Source organism: Saccostrea cucullata, unplaced genomic scaffold, assembly GCF_032062105.1.
Source record: "Saccostrea cucullata isolate Sc308-1 unplaced genomic scaffold, CSIRO_AGI_Scuc_v1 ctg3798, whole genome shotgun sequence".
In the NCBI taxonomy this organism is placed as follows: Eukaryota; Metazoa; Mollusca; class Bivalvia; order Ostreida; family Ostreidae; genus Saccostrea; species Saccostrea cuccullata.
Genome location: NW_026923489.1, coordinates 69,156 through 90,189, shown reverse-complemented (window position 1 = coordinate 90,189; position 21,034 = coordinate 69,156). Strand labels below are relative to the sequence as shown.

The 21,034-nt window shown below is 33.9% G+C and overlaps 1 protein-coding gene across 1 annotated transcript; it reads right to left on the bottom strand.

Annotated features, from left to right (window-relative positions):
- Window positions 1–1,618: 1,618 nt before the first annotated feature.
- Window positions 1,619–20,783, bottom strand: LOC134264125 (E3 ubiquitin-protein ligase TRIM39-like). The gene is made up of 8 exons (XM_062746420.1): window positions 20,458–20,783; window positions 19,776–19,885; window positions 19,553–19,648; window positions 18,736–18,972; window positions 18,443–18,465; window positions 14,185–14,300; window positions 11,369–11,659; window positions 1,619–2,241 (listed from the first exon to the last, which is right to left on the bottom strand). Exons 1-8 carry the CDS (start codon window positions 20,741–20,743, stop codon window positions 1,619–1,621), a joined length of 1,782 nt encoding a protein of 593 aa, XP_062602404.1. The 5' UTR covers window positions 20,744–20,783.
- Between the last annotated feature and the right edge of the window lie 251 nt (window positions 20,784–21,034).

Sequence of the window (21,034 nt, the reverse complement as noted above, 5' to 3'; positions counted from 1 at the left end):
TGCTTCCATATAAATATGATCAATTATGGCTTTGCTATTCTTGAGAAGAAGATTTTAAAAGAATTTTCCTATATATGTCTATGTAAAACTTTTGTTGGCCATTGTGGCCCCGCCCTACCCCCGGTGGTCATGACTTAAACAAACTTAAATCTAAACTACCTGAGGATGCTTCCAGATAAATGTGAACAATTCTGGCTTTGCTATTCTTAAGAAGATTTTAAAAGAATTTTCCTATATATTTCTATGTAAAACTTTGGTCGGCCATTGTGGCCCCGCCCTACCCCGGGGGTCATGATTTGTACAAATTTGAATCTACACTACCTGAGGATGTTTCCCCAAAAGTTTCATCTTTCCTGGTAAAGTGGTTCTTGAGAAGAAGATTTTTAAAACATAACACCAAATTTTCATTAATTCCCAATTATCTCTCCTTGAATGAGGGTGTGACCCTTCATTTGAACAAACTTGAATCCCCTTCAGCCAAGGATGCTTTGTGGCAAGTTTAGTTGAAATTGGCCCAGCTGTTCTTGAGAAGAAGTCGAAAATGTGAAAAGTTTACAGACAGACGGACAGACAGACGGAAACGGTAAGACGGACGCCGGACAAAATGTGATCAGAAAAGCTTATTTGAGCCAAGGGCTCAGGTGAGCTAAAAAGCTTTCAAGATTAAGAAAAAAAATTATCGAGCTCGTCCAAGTTTGAAGCGACGGAGACTATTCTAATGTGATTGCCCAAACTCTTTTTACTCCCCCCCAGTTATAGCTGGTAGGATAAAGAGTCGGGATGTCCGTCCATCTAATCTGAATCCTCTTCCCCCAAGGATAAGTATTCCTACAAGCTTTAGTTTTTCGTTGTTTTTGTTACTTTTTTTTTTTCCTCAAAATTCTGTATGATATATCTAAATGGTATATCTGTCACATATCTTTATGTGATAATGCTTTGACCAGCGTTTACTATGAACGATTTTTAAAAATGAAAAAAAAAAAAAACAAAGAAGTAAAAAATAATATTAAGATTGCATTGAAGTTTATTGGGACAAGTCTTATTTTTTCTTGAAAAACAAATGCAAGAAATCAACATATACCTAGGTGAAAATATGCGTTAAACAGAAAGAAATAGGTAAACAATCGCAAACTGTTTTTGTGACGTTAGATTAAACAAAAATGATATTCTAATTTTTAAAAAGAGAGGGAAGTAACTCTTTTGAAAAAAAAAATATTAAAGCTTAGAAACAGGACATGAAACACTATAATATATTGATTATAATAAATGCACATAATGCTAATATATATTTCTGATTAACTTCTGCATATCTGTGACTGCTAGTTCAGTTTCATGGGATATAATGTTATCAGGAAAACATTTATAAAGTGTGACATAATAGGTTCAGTATACTCTACTAAGTTAATTGTTGTAAGATAGATGCATAAACATTGTAAAAATACTACCAAAGGCTATTCTATTAAATAAATTCGAGGTAGAATCAATTAGTATATAAAATCATAAAAAATGTAAAATTGAATTGTCAACAGCCTTGTGTGTTGAATCAGGGAGACAATTCCATGTAATGTGATACTGAATTACTTTGTCTTGATGTTTGAGATTTAAATAAAAATAGAGTTCATATGAGATCAAACAACACAGACGGAAATTCTTGAATTTCTTTTCCAGAAATAAGTTCAATACTGTCCCCATCTTGAGTTAACTCAAAGACTGCAATGTACGGATTGTCCTCTCTTGGAGGTTTTATGGAATAGAACTGACACAGAAGATCATTTTCATATACGTCAATAACAAAAAATGTTCTTTTACGTAAATCCAAAAGAAAACCCAAGTGGACGTCCACATCTCTTCCTTTAATCCATGATAATTCTGTACTTTTTATCTCTTTACCCTCCTTTGAGAAAAAAATATCTAGCCTATTTCGTGAATTCTTTCCCAGACCAGCAAGGTATGAGTTGTAATTCCGGGTAAGGACTTCGACTCTGTCAACGTCTCTAGCCAAGCAAATTCCAGTGACTGCAACGCTTTTTTCAGTTTCAATTTTCTTGACGTTTGAAGAATGACATTTAACTTCCCAGTACATGAGTGGTTTTGTCAGAGAAGTGTTGCTAATTGTGCCATCTAAGCGCATAAAATCACTGCTAGAATGGGGGTCACCTCGTTCTCTATTGAAAAGCTTTTTTCCTGACTCTTCAACGTAAAAGTCTTCATGGCAATGCCTGTTCATAATCATATCCATACCTGTCAAATAATGTAGCATATATAATTACTAAATAAATTAATATCTTTTTTAAATAATTAAATACAAGTTTACACAACAAAAGTCCATGGTATGCATATGTACATAGAGTAAGTGTAAAGAAAAAAACAAATATACATATGAGGACATCATCCCTGAACGATTCTAGTCTGCAATTACAAAAAAAAAAATCTCAATGTTTTTCTAAACTTGCAAAATCACTCTTGACTGAGGGACACATTAAATATCGCCAGTTTTCGTCACTTTCGATCCAATTCAAATTTCAGACCTCGAAAAGTCGCCTTACATTGCAGGGCAGATGGACTTAAAGACTTACGTCGACCGTCCTCATAGTTTTAATACAACAAACACTTCATTCCATGTAGACCCTAAGTCATGCATTTTTGGTCCGGAGTGAAAACGCCCTTGAGGCTTCATGGCTTCTTTCTAAGCATTACTGTGATTATCTTTTAAATATATTTGCATGATTAGTGTCATTTTACTTTTTTTTTACAGCGACGTTATTGTTGACGGTAATCAAAGGTACTCTAAATCGTCTGAAATTACACTGCCTGAAAAAGTATCAACAGGCAAATTTTATTGGAATATATACTATTTGTTATGCCCCCCCCCCCCCCGTCGAAGAAGGGAGGCATATTGCATGGCTGCTGTCTGTCGGTCAACGTTTTCGTTCATTATCCTCACAACCGTTCCAAATACTGAAATGAAATTTGATACACAGATTTTTCAGTTAATTTCTAGGCCAACTGCTGTTTTGGGTGCAGTCGAGCCATTTTTGACAGAGTTCTGGCCCTTGGACTTAGAAAAATTCCAATTATTTTGGGGATGGGGCATAACTATTTTACAACCTCTTTCGACAGACAAAACATAATTTGCGTAGGAAAGACAATAAGATCATTATAAATCATCAAAAACCAAGTCAGTGATTGTATGAAATACAAAAAATCATGGTCATTGAAAAGATGTTTTGTTTCTTATTAACATGTACGAGGGTGAATCCAGTCTTAGACAGGGAAAGCTATGTACTTCATGATGGCATATTATGGTCACACTGAAAAACTATTTCATTTCACGAATATCATGTCACATGATAATAAACCATTAAAAAGGAAATTTGTGCAAAAGTTTAAAAGGCTTTTAGATATTCTCCTGAGCACGTAAGCAAGCATAATTAACGTCCCTTAAAACGTCATGTTCATATTTAACTCCTTCCCTTCTGCATAACACGAGTATCATAAGCATCTCATTGATGGCAAAACACTCTTTAAGAAGAGACTCATTAAGTCAATCGCTTATGGTTTGATTTTTTGAAAAGAGACAAAATCTAGTACTGTCCTTGATTCTTTTATGTCATACATAAACAACTTCTCTGCTAACTTTGTATTGTATGCTGTTTATTCTAAGTTATATTTTGTCTCTAAAGACCACTTTCCTACAAAAGTTATAACGTTCCTGTGCGCCTAAAGCGCATTTGACGAAGCCATTTGCAAGAAATACAATTCTAACTCTTTGAAACATAATACAAAACTTTGATTTCTCGTTATCTGATGTCATTACTACGACAGCCCTGGAGGGACATTGTCTCATTTGTTACTTACTAGCATTTATTACAAGAGACCCATGGGCCTTATAGGTCACCTAAGTATCATGTAACGATTTCAAACCATTAAAGTTGGTTCGTGTTTTTTACAAATCAAAAGCCATGTCAAATTCATAAATTTGAAAGAGGCACCATTGTTTATGATAATTATACACTTGACATGCTTAGTTTGGTTACTTATATATTTCCAATTTATAACCAACAGTTGTGCACCCCATCCCAATGCAACTACTGACCCTGGGGCCACACATTTCAAAATCTGGAAATTTTAGTTCATCATAAATGGTTGAATAATACCAAAAAGCAGATTCCAAAGCATTAATTAGTTTTCGGACTATGTTCCCCCTAATCTCCCCCTCCTGGTTTTCCTGACCCAGGGGTCCTGAAATTAACCATTTTGAATGAGGCACCTTTCTTCATCATAAATACAGCTCAACGCACTTTTTAAACTCACATTGTTTTTCGCACAAATTAAGGTCACATTGTTATAATGCAAAATTGCGTAACATGAGAACAAATCATATTTTAAAAGTGATTTTTAACTTAATTTTTATTTTAGTTTAAAGCATACCTTTGCCTTGCCTAAATACAGAAACAGTGCAGTTCATGTAATTTCTGTATTTTTTGTACATTGATATGGCACCAAGGCGCAAGATGATAGAAGTATTTTTCATCTGTTCGACTGTTTTTCATGTTAAAAAGATGGATTTATTAAGGTCAACTTTCTGAAATCTAGCATCATGAAAGATACCTTCCAACACAAAATTTCAAAGTTTCAGACCATAAAAAAAAGAATTTTCTTTTCAATAGTAACAATTTACTGTGTGGAAATTAAACAATACTATAATCCTATACCTTGACATGATTCCTTTAAATTATGCAGTTTTGTCATTTTTCGGCGCTGCATTTCGACAAAATCGAGACAAGTATGGAAAATGTGCAAAGTACTTAGAAAAATACTCATCTGTACGAAGTCAATTTGAACATTTCAACTAAATAGATCAAGGAAAGATCGATTAATTAATTTGTTAATACCTTTGACAGAATCATACATATGTAACATCATACAGTTTGTAAACAAATTCCCTTTATAAACATCGAGGTTAAAAACTTAATATAATGATTTTAGAGAATGTGACCTTTAACATGAAATATTTGATAATATAACGTCAATGTCTTGTACAAAAGCTCGATTATTTTAAGTTTTATTGCAAGAAAAATGTGACCTTAATTTGTGCAAAAAACCATGTGAGCTTAAAAAGTGCGTTGAGCTGTATATTTAGATCATTGGCTTGATACCCAGTAGCGAAGGAAAAGATTTTCAAAGAATTCATGCATTTTTACTATATAATCAATAGAGCCCCGCCCTAATAAGAACTCCTGTTCCAGGGACTCTAAAATTCACAAATTGGGAATAATCATCCTTCGTCATCATAATTATGCACTTAGTTCATTGGTTTAATACCTAGAAGCAGAGGTGAAGATTTTAAAAGAATTTATGCATTTTCACAATATAATCAATAGAGCCCCACCCTGACACCATAAACCCTGACCCTGGGTAATGAAATTTACAATTTACGACATTCTCGCTCATTATAACTATGTACTTAGTTTTTCAATACCCAGGAGCAGTGAAGATTTTCAAAGAATTCATGTATTTTTTCTATATTATCAAAAGAGACTCCCTAACACAAGACCCCCCAACCCAATGGCCATGAAATTCACAATTTTGGAAGAGACATTCTTGCTCATCATAACTATGTACTTGGTCAATTATTTAATACCCAGGAGCAATGAAAAAAATTTCAAAGAATTTATGACTTTTCACCATATAATTAATAGAACCCCGCCCTACATGTAACACCAGAATCCATGACCCTGGGACCATGAAATTCACAATTTTGGTAGAAGACTCAATGCTGATTACAATCATGCCAACAGTTTGACTGCTTCATGTCCTGGAGTAAAGAAGATTTTAAAGATTGCATTCATTTTATTGTTCTTGGTCCTACCCCTCAGGCCCTAGGGGGGCAGGGACCCTGAAATTCTTAATTTTTATACCCTTTCATCTATGGATGCGTTGTGTCAAAATTGGCTGAGTGGTTGCAGAGAAGCTGAAAATGTTGAAATGTTAACACATGACGGACGACTGACGACGACGGACGAAAACGGATAGCTTAATAACTTAATGTTTGTGACTTAATTATCATGACCTTTTTGTATCTTGCTATAATTAAGTGTACCTTAGCTATAGAAAGTATAGCTTGGCATATATTTATTTTGAAAATGATATGTTGGAAAGACATTGACTTACTTCACATGTCTTTTGACTTAGTTCTTATGACTTAATTGCTAATTTTTTTTATTTTCTATTTCTTATCACATGTTAATTTAAACAAAAAGGCGGTGTAGAAAACAGATGTTACGAGTAATTTTAGAGAGGAAAATATATTTTGCCTTTAAATTTATACTATCGACAAGATCAAAAAGGTCTTAAGCTCTTTCAATTGTTTTAAATCATTATGAAATATTGAAGTTATAAATAAGAATTAAGTTTACTAATAAATAACAAGTCATAGATAAAAAGAAACAAGAATTAAGTAACAACAACAAAGTTACTAGATAGTAACAGATGAGAATCTAGTACAAAATGTAAACAAATGTAGACTTTGACAAAGTCAAAGTTTCCTTGACGTTAAACTCCGATAAATCAATCAGAATCACAGTTAAGCTATGACTAAACATATCATTTTTATTATAAATATAACCCAAGGTACACCTTCTCCATAGCTACGTTACAGCAACAAAAAGTCGTAATAACAAATATGTCAATTTTCCTCTAGGACTTTGGTACATTTTTGTTAAAAAATTACAAATAATAAATGTTCAAGGTTTCACATTAAAAATTTGTATTAAATTTCACATATATCTTTAAAACCAATAAAACTGGAAATTGAACAGTAACGTTTATTTTTCCGGATTTTATTTTTGCGCAAACAGAACATATATTGGCTTTTCATCGTCATCCCTACTATTATTATTGTGATTTAAATTTAAGACACTTGGTTTAAGTTGACCTATTCAAAGATTATAGAGAAGAACCCGTTTTATAAACAAATTGGTAATAAACAGGAAATTGTTATAGTCTGTTTCTTTTGATCCAGATCTTTCTGAACGACTTTCAGTAGAAAGGGGTGGCTAAAGGGTGGAGGAGGTTAAAATATTAACAAGTCTTATCATAATTTACGGGGAAAATTACAGCTCACTAGTGACCGATACGTTGGTTTAAAAAACTGTAATATCATCTTCACCAACAAACCTTTGTTTGCTAAATGTATGGCTATTGTTATTATTGAGCACAAGCTTAAGAGGATCTTATTACCAACAGCTGACCAATCGTTGAATGAATAGCAACGTTTACGCCAAATATATGTTTTTACATTTTACTTCGAAGACGTGGTTCATGTCTATCTATGATCATGTCAATGGAGTGCAAAATAAAAAGAAAATATTCTTATGATCAAAATACAAAGATTAGAAACTATGAAAGATGTAACGGGCGTTTTTAATTGTTTTGTTAACTGGAAAAAATATGTTTCATAAAATGTAGTTTATGTCAAGTTCAGAACACCAGCAGTTTCACCCTAAACCCTGAGGTCCTGTGAAAAATGTGTTTCCAGACCCTTCTGAATGACTTTCATGATTTTAAACAGAAAAAGGTGGCGAAAGGGGAGGGGGGTTAAAATAACAATATATCTTATCATAATTTACGATGAAAATTAGAGCTCACTAGCGACGCTGGTAAAGAATGTATATATTATCTACACTGACAAACCTTTGTTTACCTTATATGGCTGTTGTTATTTATGCGCACCGAGGATCTTACCACGAGCAATAAACCAATCGTTTAATGAATATCAACGCTTACGCCAAATATATGTTTACATTTTACTTCGAAGACGTGGTTCAGGTCTATCTATGATCATGTCAATGGAGTGCAAAACAAAAAAAAAGTTCATATGAACAAACTACAAAGATTAGAAACTATGAAAGATGTCACGGGCGTTTTTAATTTGTTGTTAACCAGAAAAAAATATGCTTCATAAAATGTAGTTTATGTAAAGTTCAGAACACGAGCGCTGTCAATGGTGAGGAAATAAACAGCATCTCTTATTCACCGGTAGTACAACAAAGGAATTAATACAGACGCAAATCGCTTTGCCGTATGATTAACAAGAGGCCCATGGGCCACATCGCTCACCTGAGCACTGTGGCTAGGAAAAAGCAGAATTGGTTTATACTTGAAAAGCTTAAATCCAAATCTAGTCCCAAGACCAAGCATGGCTTTGCTATCCTTGAGAAGATTTTTAAAGAATTTTCCTATACATTTCTATGTTAACTTTGGTCGGCCATTTTGGCCCCGCCCTACCCCTGGGGTCATGATTTGAACAAACTTGAATCTACACTACCTGAGGATGTTTCCCCATAAGTTTCATCTTTCCTGGCACAGTGGTTCTTGAGAAGATTTTTAAAACATGCCACCAAATTTTCATTAATTCCCAATAATCTCCCCTTTAATAAGGGCGTGGCCCTTCATTTGAACAAATTTGAATCCCCTTTACCCAAGGATACTTTGTGGCAAGTTTTGTTGAAATTGGCCCAGCGGTTCTTGAGAAGAAGTCGAAAATGTGAAAAGTTTACAGACAGACGGACAGACAGACAGACGGACAGACAGACAGACAGACGGACGTCGGACAAAATGTGATCAGAAAAGCTCACTTGATCATGATTTGAACAAACTTGAATCTACACTACCTGAGGATGCTTCAATATAAATATGATCAATCATGGCTTTGCTATTCTTGAGAGGAAGATTTTTAAAGAATTTTCCTTTACATTTCTATGTAAAACTTTGGTCGGCCATTTTGGCCCCGCCCTACCCCCGGGGGTCATGATTTGAACAAACTCAAATCTACACTACCTGAGGATGCTTCCATATAAATATGATCAATTATGGCTTTGCTATTCTTGAGAAGAAGATTTTTAAAGAATTTTCCTATATATTTCTATGTATCACTTTGGTCGGCCATTTTGGCCCCGCCCTACCCCTGGGGGTCATTATGTGAACAAACTTGAATCTACACTACCTGAGGATGCTTCCATATAAATATGATCAATTATGGCTTTGCTATTCTTGAGAAGAAGATTTTTAAAGAATTTTCCTATATATTTCTTTGTAAAACTTTGGTCGGCCATTTTGGCCCCGCCCTACCCCTGGGGGTTATGATTTGAACAAACTTGAATCTTCACTACCTGAGGATGCTTCAATATAAATATGATCAATCATGGCTTTGCTATTCTTGAGAGGAAGATTTTTAAAGAATTTTCCTTTACATTTCTATGTAAAACTTTGGTCGGCCATTTTGGCCCCGCCCTACCCCTGGGGGTCATGATTTGAACAAACTCAAATCTACACTACCTGAGGATGCTTTCATATAAATATGATCAATTATGGCTTTGCTATTCTTGAGAAGATTTTTAAAGAATTTTCCTATATATTTCTATGTATCACTTTGGTCGGCCATTTTGGCCCCGCCCTACCCCTGGGGGTCATTATGTGAACAAACTTGAATCTACGCTACCTGAGGATGCTTCCATATAAATATGATCAATTATGGCTTTGCTATTCTTGAGAAGAAGATTTTTAAAGAATTTTCCTATATATTTCTTTGTAAAACTTTGGTCGGCCATTTTTGGCCCGCCCTACCCCTGGGGGTCATGATTTGAACAAACTTTAATCTTCACTACCTGAGGATGCTTCAATATAAATATGATCAATTATGGCTTCGCTATTCTTGAGAAGAAGATTTTTAAAGAATTTTCCTATATATTTCTATGTAAAACTTTGGTCGGCCATTTTGGCCCCGCCCTACCCCCAGGGGGTCATGATTTGAACAAACTTGAATCTACACTACCTGAGGATGCTTCCAAATAAATATGATCAATTATGGCTATGCTATTCTTGAGAAGAAGATTTTTAAAGAATTTTCCTATATATTTCTATGTAAAACTTTGGTCGGCCATTCTGGCCCCGCCCTACCCCTGGGGTCATGATTTGAACAAACTTGAATCTACACTACCTGAGGATGTTTCCCCATAAGTTTCATCTTTCCTGGCACAGTGGTTCTTGAGAAGATTTTTAAAACATGCCACCAAATTTTCATTAATTCCCAATAATCTCCCCTTTAATAAGGGTGTGGCCCTTCATTTGAACAAACTTGAATCCTCTTTACCCAAGGATACTTTGTGGCAAGTTTTGTTGAAATTGGCCCAGCGGTTCTTGAGAAGAAGTCGAAAATGTGAAAAGTTTACAGACAGACGGACAGACAGACAGACGGACAGACGGACGCCGGACAAAATGTGATCAGAAAAGCTCACTTGAGCCTTCGGCTCAGGTGACCTAAAAACCTAGACTTTCACTTTTATCTAACAAATGAATTGTCATTGTGAGCATGAAAATAATGCTTTTTTTTACAAATGGTTTTCATTTACGAAATGGATGGGAAAATAGTCTTTGTACCTTTCCGATCGCCATAAGATTTTCCTTTTTTCAAGCGTTAAATTCCTGTACTTTCATAGTAACCCATAAATCAGTTCTCATTCAGCTGATTTGTCAGTTAAAGTCATGTCGGTGCCTCATTTGCTAATCTGACGCCAAAAAAATAAAGTCCCGATTCCCATGCAAAAACATTTGTCGAAAAAAAAGTTTAAATTCATGACTGCAGATAATTGTATCATAGAGAATACTTATGTAAGTTTGAATGAATTCAAGGGAGATCGATTGAAGTACATTTCTACATATATTATATAGGGTGGGGAAAACTGAAACGCAAGATAACTTTTCTGTTTACCGTGTCTCCACGTGCTAGTCACTTCCTAGCCACATTTCCTTGAATAATTTACCCTATCTCGCTGTAATCTCGCTAGCTCTCGCCAGAACCACTGCCAGAGCTACTCTGAACTCATTAGGTTTTATAATTTGCAGTACACCGAAAAATAAAAAGTTCCGAACACATTAGTAGGATTGATCGTAATATTTTTTTTTCAGAATTAAAGATTTTCATTTCATCATTAACTACCTTAATGAAAGTTCAATCAATTCTGGCAAAGTAATACTAGGACAGTTTTGGTCAAATATTAACAAAGTCCTCAACATTGAATACGACTGTTTGGGACAGCCCTGGTATTTTTTTCATTTGATCAAAAAGTATACTGTAAAATCACAAAATTTCGAGGGGTCAAATTTTCGTGGTTAAAGGAAAACATAGGAGTTCGTGAGGATTTAATTTCGTGGATGAAGAATTGTTTTTGTAATATCTGTGAAAAATTACATTTCATGGTGGACATAAATTCTTGGGTCTCTTCATACCTCGAAAACCACGAAAATTAACCCCTCATGAAAATAAGTGATTTCACAGATCAAAATTATATATAATAAACCTACATACACTCAATGAACGGTGTTGTTGTGATAAGATACGGCTTTGACACTGTATTTCTGTCTTCATGTAGTCGTACTGTAACTGCATATTTTGTTTCGGGTGTTAGTGTAGTACACAAAATACTGTTGCCATGAACTTTAAAATATCGTAAGGTACACTCCGGATTTACATTTTGTGTTACCAACATGACATCAAACACACTTCTAGGGGCGTCTGACTCCCAAAAAATCCGTACACACACAGAGCTATTGGCACTTCTTAAAAGTACATCACATCTTTGTATTGCGACATGGAATTCTGTAATAATGATAAACAATTTAACGTGTTCCTTTTCACACATTGGTTAAGAAAATTGCAAATATAGTAAAAGCAATTCGGTAGATTATATAACAAAAAGGACAAAATAAAAGTCTTTATGTACATTACTTACATAGTATACATTATGCAAAAAAAAAAAAAAAAAAAAAATTAGAATTCAAGGTCTCCCAGTCATGCAAGCTGTTGGAATTCCTATAGACAAATTGTGATTCTTTATTTACCAAACTGCTTTTTTCCCTATGAATCAGAATCAACAGCAAAAATATACATGAGAATAAAACGCCTGTCTTGGTCTTTAGTTCGACTTTTCGATGTATCGATCATATTTCATCAAAAAGAAAGACTGGTATCACTTCCATTCATATATATATATCGAATTGATAAATCAAAGTAAACATAAAATAAAAGAAATTACACAGCCTGTCATATCTGTTTCATATTGATAAAAAAATCAAGCATACTCTTCAGTGCTGAAGGTGTAACTTTAATTAAGAAAAACAAGAGACCCAGGAGAATCTCTAACCTGAGCACTGTGGCTAGGAAAAAAGCAAAAATTAGTATAGTATTGAAAAACTTAAATGCAAAAGTGGTAAAAGGGAGGGGGTATGATTTGAATAAAATTTAATCTACACTTACTAAGAATCAATGACTACTTATTTTCATGCCCCTTAAACGAAGTTTCGGTATATTAGTTTTGTCTGGTCTGCCTGTCTCTCTGACTGTCCGTTTGTCTGTTTGTTCGCAAAACTTTAACCTATTCCATAACTTTTGAGTGGATGGGGATATGGCTTTCATCTTTCATAGTGTATTCCTTGTGAGAAGACATTTATTTGAGCACCACCAAATTTGACCTCTGGACCTTGGAGTTTGACCTTTTTTTTCCAAAGAAAATATCACAATTTAACCTTGGTCATAACATTTGAACAGTTAGAGCTAGTGCGTTTATTCTTCACATGTGTATTAATTGGGACAAAACCTTGTAAGGGGTATTATTTTTTTTTTTACCTTTTCATATTGACCTTAGAGTTTTTAAAAACTTTTACATGTCCATAATATTTGAACAGTTAGAACTACGGCTTTCATATTTCAAAGGTGTATTTCCTTGTAACGAGACCTTCTTTTGGGTATCCACATCTGACCTTGACCTTTGGAGTTTGACATGCATTTCAGAAAATGTAATCCTCGACATAAGCTACCATACGGGGGCATCAGTGTTTCACAATCACATCTTCTTTTTTTTTACTGTGACTTTCTTCCTACACATTTTAACTTTTATTGTGTCCACCACTCTCCACAGTGCACTGGGTATCGTAATTTGATAATACTTGAATCTACAATATCTGGGAATACTTCCATACAAATATGGCCAATCATGGCTTTGCTGTACTTGAGAAGAATATTTTTAAAGATTTTTCCCTATGTACTCCTGAGAATACTTCCATACAATGTGACCTGACCAACCATAGCTTTGCTATGGTCAGGGTTAGGGTTAGAAAATTTTTCCCACATATTCCTATGTCAAACTTTGATTGTCCATTGCGGCCTGTCCCTAATTCCGGACGGTCATGATTTGAATAAAAAAATTTGAATATACACCACCTTAGAATGCTTCAATATAAATATGACCAGTCATGGCTTTGCTTTTCTTAAGAAGAATTTTGAAGTTTTTACCTATGTAAAACTGTGTAGGCCCCACCCTAACCCTGTGTGTCATAATTGGAACAGACCAGAATGTTTACTACTTTAAGATGGTTCCATATAAATATGCTCAATCATACATGAAGCTTTGCTATTCTTGAGTAGAATAATTTTGAAAATTTTCCCTTTGTACTCCCATGTAAAACATTGATTGCCCTCTGTGACCCAACCCTGTCACCGGGGGGTCATTATTTTTTTTAAATACGTAGAGATGCCATAAATTTTACACAAATTCACAATTATCTTTCCTTAGATTGATTGATTGATTGTATACTGTTTAACGTCCCTCTCCAGAATATTTCACTGATATGGAGACGTCACCATTGCCGGTGAAGGGCTGCAAATTTAGGCCTATGCTCGGCACTTACGGCCTTTGAGCAGGGAGGGTTCTTCATCGTGCCACACCTGCTATGACACGGGTCCTCGGTTTATACGGTCTCATCCGAAGGACCGCCCCATTAAGTCGCCTTTTACGACAAGCAAGGGGGTACTGAGGACCTATTCTAACCCGGATCCCCACAGGGATATCTTTCCTTAGAAGATTCAAGAAGGCGAAGCAGCCTTTTATCTTTCCTCAGGAGATTCAAGAAGGCGAAGCAGCGTTTTATTTGAACAATCTTGAATCTCCTTTACCCAAGGATACTTTGTGCCAAGTTTTGTTGAAATTAGACAGGTGGTTCTTGAGAGTTCGAAAATGTGAAAAACTTACGATAAAGACGCTGACGACAACGTCAACGATAAACTATAGACAGATTTTGACCAGAAAAGCTGACTTGAAGGCTCTGGGGAGCTAAAACAGTAAGTACCTGGTTTATTTGTGACAGCATTTTCATCTAATAACGGTTCCGATATTTTGAAGTCAAATCTTATATCGGAATTCATTGTGCACATATCAGGGGCTTTTTCAAGCAGCTCGTTTAATCTGTAAAATAAGATGTACACGTAAACAATTTTACACCATTAATTTATAAATTAATTAAATTGATTGATTTATTATTGTTTTTTAACATATGTCAGCCATATTTCGACGGTAAATTAATAAGATATATATGAGCGTTAGCTGAATTCAATACTGTAGACGTACTTTTTTCCACGGGGTCATAATTCCGCGGAATCTTAATTTCTGGTTAATCCGCGGAAAGAAAATTACACGGATTTTCTAGATTGTCACTATATGCCTTTTATTTATATAAAGTACGCTTGGTCAAATTTCCGCGGCAAATTTGTGACCGCGTACATAGCGTAAATTAATACCACGCGGAAAAAAGTACTTCTACAGTTTTCTACAAATGCTAAGGAATAATTAACAAATATGAAAGATACAACTTCACCAAAAATAATCCAGGAATTGTGGTTTTTAAAAATGGCACAAAAGTCCATTGAGCATTACAAAATAAAAGCAGAGCAAACACGGACCTTAAAACATCAGAGGTGGGATCTGGCAATTTTATTAATGCAAATTAATACGTGGAATAAATTGGCGAGCATTTTTAAAACCTTGCCCTTCCATATTACTTTTATCTTATATATAAGTTCCAACTTTAAATAAATACTTTTAAAATATATTTCTCTTGGTCCATATTACATGTACATGTAATATGACTGTATGGAGATTATATCTCATGAAAAAAGCCAAGAGAAAACCAAAAGAAAAACGAATTCAAAGTTGGAAAAGCCACGTTGGAATTACCAATTGTAAAGTTGGAAAAGTCAAGATAAAAGTTGGGACAAACAACTTTAACGTTATAAAAGCCATTTTTAGAGTTTAATTTGAAATATCAAGGCCTGGGGCCATAAAAATTAGACCAGTTCGCTTTTGATCTCAGTCTAACTTTTTCCAAAGGAATAGATAGTGGTAAAGTGAGACTGAGATCAAAAGTGAGCTCATCTAAGTTTTATGGCCCCCAGGCCTAATACTAAGTTCGGAAAGGCATGATTAATTTTGGAAAAATCAACTATAATGTGGGAGAGGCCAAACTTAAAGCTGGAATATACAACCTCAAATTTCGAGAAGCCAAAATAAAAGCAGGAATAACAAACTTTACATTTTGAAAAGCCAGCATTAAAGTTTGCATTACCAGCTATAAATTTGGAAAAGCCAGATTAAAGTCCGATTTACATGTACCATTTTAAAGTTTGAAAACTCAAGATTTAAGTTTTAAAAGCTAAATTTAAAGTTAAAAAGCCAAATTTAAAGTTAGAAAAGCCAAAATGTATTATGTTGTGCTTATATGCTTCCGTACCATGCATTTTTTAAGAATATTTTTTCTCAATAAATGAACTTTTGCTGCTCCAGAATTTAGTAATCTCCATAAACTGATTGATGTAAAAATTAGACAATTTGAAGACATATTATTTAAGTTATGATTTTGTTTATTCTGCGACATTCAAAAAGAATTATTTATAACAGATTAAGGTCCATCTCTGCAGTAGAAATTAATCATTGCAATATACGTGAGTTGATCAAAAAGTTCGCAAATTAATTGAATAACTTCCATAAAAGAGATGATACAGGGTTTCAGTGTTGAATTTTTTTTAACTAGCCCTCTCCAATTTTTACGTGCATCTGCAACCGTTCTGCCCATGAGCGAATCACGTGGTCTAGATGGTCACGTGACATGCTCCGTATCATACTGTCCAAGAAGCTAAAAGATTTCCAACTCTTTTACTTCTTACTAAGCAAGATATTTTCTTCATAACAAAAACAGTCAATTTGTCAGAAATGGCCGAAAGTCTCCAATAGTATTGGTGGATAAGGAATGACCATGGTGACCACCACAGCCCGAGACCTCTGTCAATGCGGATAAAGTATGTGTGTCTCCTTTTTATCACATTTCATATGTTTAAAGTCTAAAGTTAACAATATTTTAGCTAAAATAATTATGCTACAGTGTAATGTTAAGATATTCAACTATTTTTCTAATTGTAAACTGGCGATCTTTCAAATATTGCTTTTCAAAAGACACATCTCTTCCCCATCTTATTGGGAAACAGAACAAACATCAATTTTGAACATCTTCCTTCCTTGAAAGTTCCTTCACTTAAACAATGACTAAACTTCTGGAAAGTTTTTGTCCTCATAAAGTAAAACCGTGTATAAATTATTGTATATTACTGCATTTAGGATTTTTCAAAATACACGTTTAACTTTACAGCTCCTCGATTACGACTGGGTCAACCATTTTTTTCACAAATGCTATACATATTGACGTCATTTTCACATAGTGACCTCACAAACATGAAGCAAAGCATTTCATTACCTGACAAATGTGTTCGAAATTTCATTCTGACCTGAATTGTGGTTTTGCAAATATAGAGAAAGACCGGAAAATTTTTATTACCCATCGTACATGGAGTCATACTACCGTTTTCTGAAAGACTGTAGGTAATCTGGATACAATTCAAAATTCTTCGTCTGATATGGAAAAAAAAAACTCCGATATTCACGTCTGCTTTTCTTACTTTTTCATTGGAATTGAAAGTTTAAAATATGATTTTTCATCTTGTTAAGGCAATCCACCCTCCTATAATGTTATAGGTTTCTACAAAAACTGTTTTTAGTTTAAATTAATACCTGATAGAACAATAGGTTTTGGGGGAATGCTTTTCAATAAGTGTACTGATAAATATTGTCAGGTAAAACAATTTTTAAAAATGCATATTTTCTTTATTTAATTAATTATTCAATCTTTAAAAAATGTTGACAAGGGCAATAACTCCTTCGCAGGTCTCTTCATTATGGCATGTGCTTTATTGTACTTCAAATGTTAAATAGTTTCCCTGATATTCACAATTCAAAAGTATCTTGTAACTAGGAAGTATTTAGGAACATTCAGCATCAGAATTATGCATTTTAACCAGTTTTTACATATTTTTCATAATCTGTTAACAAAAAATGTGTGATTTTTTTCGTTGACATATACTTCTGTTAATTTCTATCTCACATCTTAAATAATATGGTGACCTATGTATTTTTTGCAATAATTGAAAATTTGAAAGTATATTAAATGAAAATAAATGCATTTCTTGTACGTTGAACCATTAAAATTGTGATGGTTGAAAAACCTTAACTTACAAAATGCCCCGAAACATCTAATATGACCAAGCTAAAGTTATAAAGCATTATTAAAGGAATTTATTTCCCAATTTGATAAATATATAGGAATTTTTCATTTACTAGATCTTGACCTTAAAGACGTCGTAATGGCTTTGGTTAAAAAGATAACCATTATCCATTCAATGGAGGTAGAAGTATGAGGGTAAACATTTTTTTCTGAACATTGGATCCTGTTTGTTTTTGTACATATAGTTTCACCCAGGACTTAATGTTCATATCTAGAACATTTACATTCCAATCAATAACATCTAAGAACGCTTTATTTCAACGTGAAATGTTATAACAACGCAAAAGGAAATAAATTTGGATTAATGCATTTTGCGTCGGGATCAACATTGAATGTAAACACGCAAAATGTAATTATAATATGATTTTTGAACTAATACATTTTGCGTTAGGATAACTGCTAAATGTTTAACCTCTTTTTTAAGCCCATCTTTGAGAAAACATAAAGCATTAATTAAGTAGATTTGTTATACCTTTAAGAATTTGTTCCTATACAAAAAAAAGTCTAATATTTCTGAAAAAAAATCGATGTTTGACCGCTGAGTGAGATGTTGGACTGGTCGATTAGATGTTGGACCGCTTGCGTCACAGAATGGGCGGAGCTTAATCGCATTTTCATTCGTTGGTGTTTAACAGTGACGGACCTGAGGTTACATAACAGAAGACAGTACAAAATATATGTTTGTTAAAAAAATATAATATGAAAGGCATAACAAAACATTTATTGACCAAGTTCTGGGGCTAAATGCGTTTTTTTTCCGACCCTCGAACCAAACTGTCTGCCTGAGGCCGTTTGCCCTTGAACTCAGGCAGTAAATGTATCATAGTTTTTGCGATGGTAGGCTATGAATTATCAAACATTTAAGACACTATAAGCAGAACTTCAATTGGTAAGCTGTTTCAGTTGTAATCAAATTGACTTAAAATGCATTCATACACACCTTGCTCTCAATTGAAAAAGTTCCTACAAGAAAGATAGATAGCGTTTATCATAACTTTCATTTCTTAGAATAATATGACTCACTGATTCACCATGGGTATATATATTTATATTCATATATTCCATTTCTCATAACTTTCATCTGATCAAGATACAAGGAATGGGGTTTATTTTAACTTGCTTAAAATGTTATGCTTCAGATGAAAATAGACGCTTTTCGCTCAGAGCTTACTCCGTACTACTCATACATGTCTTTTTAAACTTTCATCTTTAAAAATTTGCAAATGTACAAACCTTAGATGTCATACTTTCAAGTTTTTCATTCAAATTAGGACATCGCATTTCTTCTAAGTTTTTGTTTATTTTGATGTCATGTTCAAGCAGCTTTTCAATATATTTTTCCTTTCCGCCGCACATACTCTCTGAATATTGTTGTAATTCTTGAAAACTCCTAATTTTGTACTCTTCCAAACGTTGTCTTTTGGTATCTAAAGTACGCTCGATGTTATTTGCAGCAGACTGTTGACACTTCTGCAAAACATGTACAACTTATATGAATGTATAAATGAAATAAATAATAAGATCATGATGCCATTTATTGATTGAATTGTATGTCTCTAACAGTATTTTAACTTATATGAAACATAACCAGATAACGTTGCACAGACATCAAAGAAGTACAGTTTTCACCTCCAAAAAATGCAATCATAAAAAGGAGCGCTAGCATACAGCGAATATGTCTGGTCAGCAGGGGATGCTGACTCCTCCAAGGCACCTGATCCCATGTCTGTTTTTAGAGGCCCGTTTTTGCTCTGTTCTAATTTTGTTTTATTTAATGGACTTTTGAGCTAGAATACTGTTAATTATCTCCATATATTTCTCATAAAAATGCAGCAGATAAACTGTTCAGTATTGAGCTGATTTGTGTTTCATTACCTAGCCAATGTGCCCAAGTGAGTGATGTGGCTTATGTGCTTCTGATTTTAATTTTAACTTATTTATATTTGAAAGCTTTTATTATTTTCAACTCATAAACTGTGGAAGAAATTGTTACATTGAATGGATAAGGACATTTCATCATGTATGTATAAACAGCACATAGAATACTTACTTTGAAATTTGCAATATTGTCTTTTATGATTTTCACGGACTTTGATATATCAGAGTGGCTATCTTCGAGTGCCATGATCTTCTTTGAAATATCTTCCTGAATTTAGATTATTTAAATATACAAGATATCTTAAAGAGGCAAAAATATACGAAAAATATGAGAAACATCTTAAAAAAGGCATTTAATTATTTTTTTTATTTTTCACCCAAAGAATCTTACTTACACTGAGCATTTTCCTGCCTAACTGAATATCACATAATTTGTGATTGATATGCCTGGGCAAAGCATCTGGGCTGGAAATTTCTTCATGACAAGTTAGACAAATTTTGACATCTGAAAGCAAAAAACTCCAACATGATAATCTAGTAATTAACGAAGTGGTTTTTTTTTCTTTATCTATTTAGAATATATGTTGTTCTGTATATTGCGCTTTAAAATGTCTTAAAAATTATTTACAATTATATACTGCATATTGATGACATTAAAAATATAATCTGTAGATTCCCGAATTTTCGCGTCAGCTTATTATCCCTTGGAGCATATTCCTTTGCGCAACTAGTTGCGGCAGGGCATACATATAGCATCGCAACTGTGCGTATGTGCGCATGTTAGTCTGTCCGTTTCAGCTTGTGGGCAATATTTGAAAAGAAATTTTAGACTATCAATTCTCAGCTTCGATATACTAATGTGGCGTTGTAAAAAGACGAATCCTATTCATTAATATTTTCAAATTATTAAGTGAACTATTCTTTTATAAAACTGCATTTTATTACCTTTCAACTTTGAAATTGTACGTACGACATGACAATACTCATGTCCGCTTAATCCTTTGTATCACTTTTTTTTTTTTACAGAATTGAAGAAAATAGCAATTAAATAATTTCAAATAATTTTTATTGACTTGCCTGCATTTTGTGACTGGGTTGAAGAATGTAAACCACTACATGTGTATTTATTTACAATGTTCGCCAGTGTAAAATTCCTCTTTATGGCTTTATAGCCTTTGGTACCAAGATTTTCGACTTGTCTACATTGGGGACAGGTTACACTGGTTTGGCTTGCAGTGACATCTTCCTCTATAAGCTTCACTAAGCATTCGTGACAATAAGAATGCATACATGTCAACGTACAGGGATCCACAAACAGTTCTAGGCATATAGCACATGATAATTCAGGATCCAGGCAGGCCATCAATGACACGTCGCACTGTAAGGCATACAATAAATATATATTATTATAAAAGTAACTTTGATCTGATGGAGATTATGGACCTGGGATTGCTCCTTTCAGTAGCAGTACAAACCTTGATGTTGCATTCCACCTAATTTTCGGCATTTCTCATGCAATATATAAACTTGCCAAGTTAACTGATAATTTATCATTACTTCTTTGATATGTTTATAAGATTTAGAGTACGTAGCAAGTATATAGACAAGTACAAATGGAGGAATTTCGGATTAACTCTGCGCATTGTTCAAAGGA

Coding starts and splice junctions, on each gene's coding strand:
- LOC134264125 (XM_062746420.1), bottom strand. CDS start 20,743: ATGGCCTGCCTGGATCCTGAATTATCATGTGCTATATGCCTAGAACTG. Junction 19,886..20,457: donor AACCCAGTCACAAAATGCAG/GCAAGTCAATAA, acceptor TTTTGCTTTCAG/ATGTCAAAATTTGTCTAACT. Junction 18,973..19,552: donor ACAATATTGCAAATTTCAAA/GTAAGTATTCTA, acceptor CATGTTTTGCAG/AAGTGTCAACAGTCTGCTGC.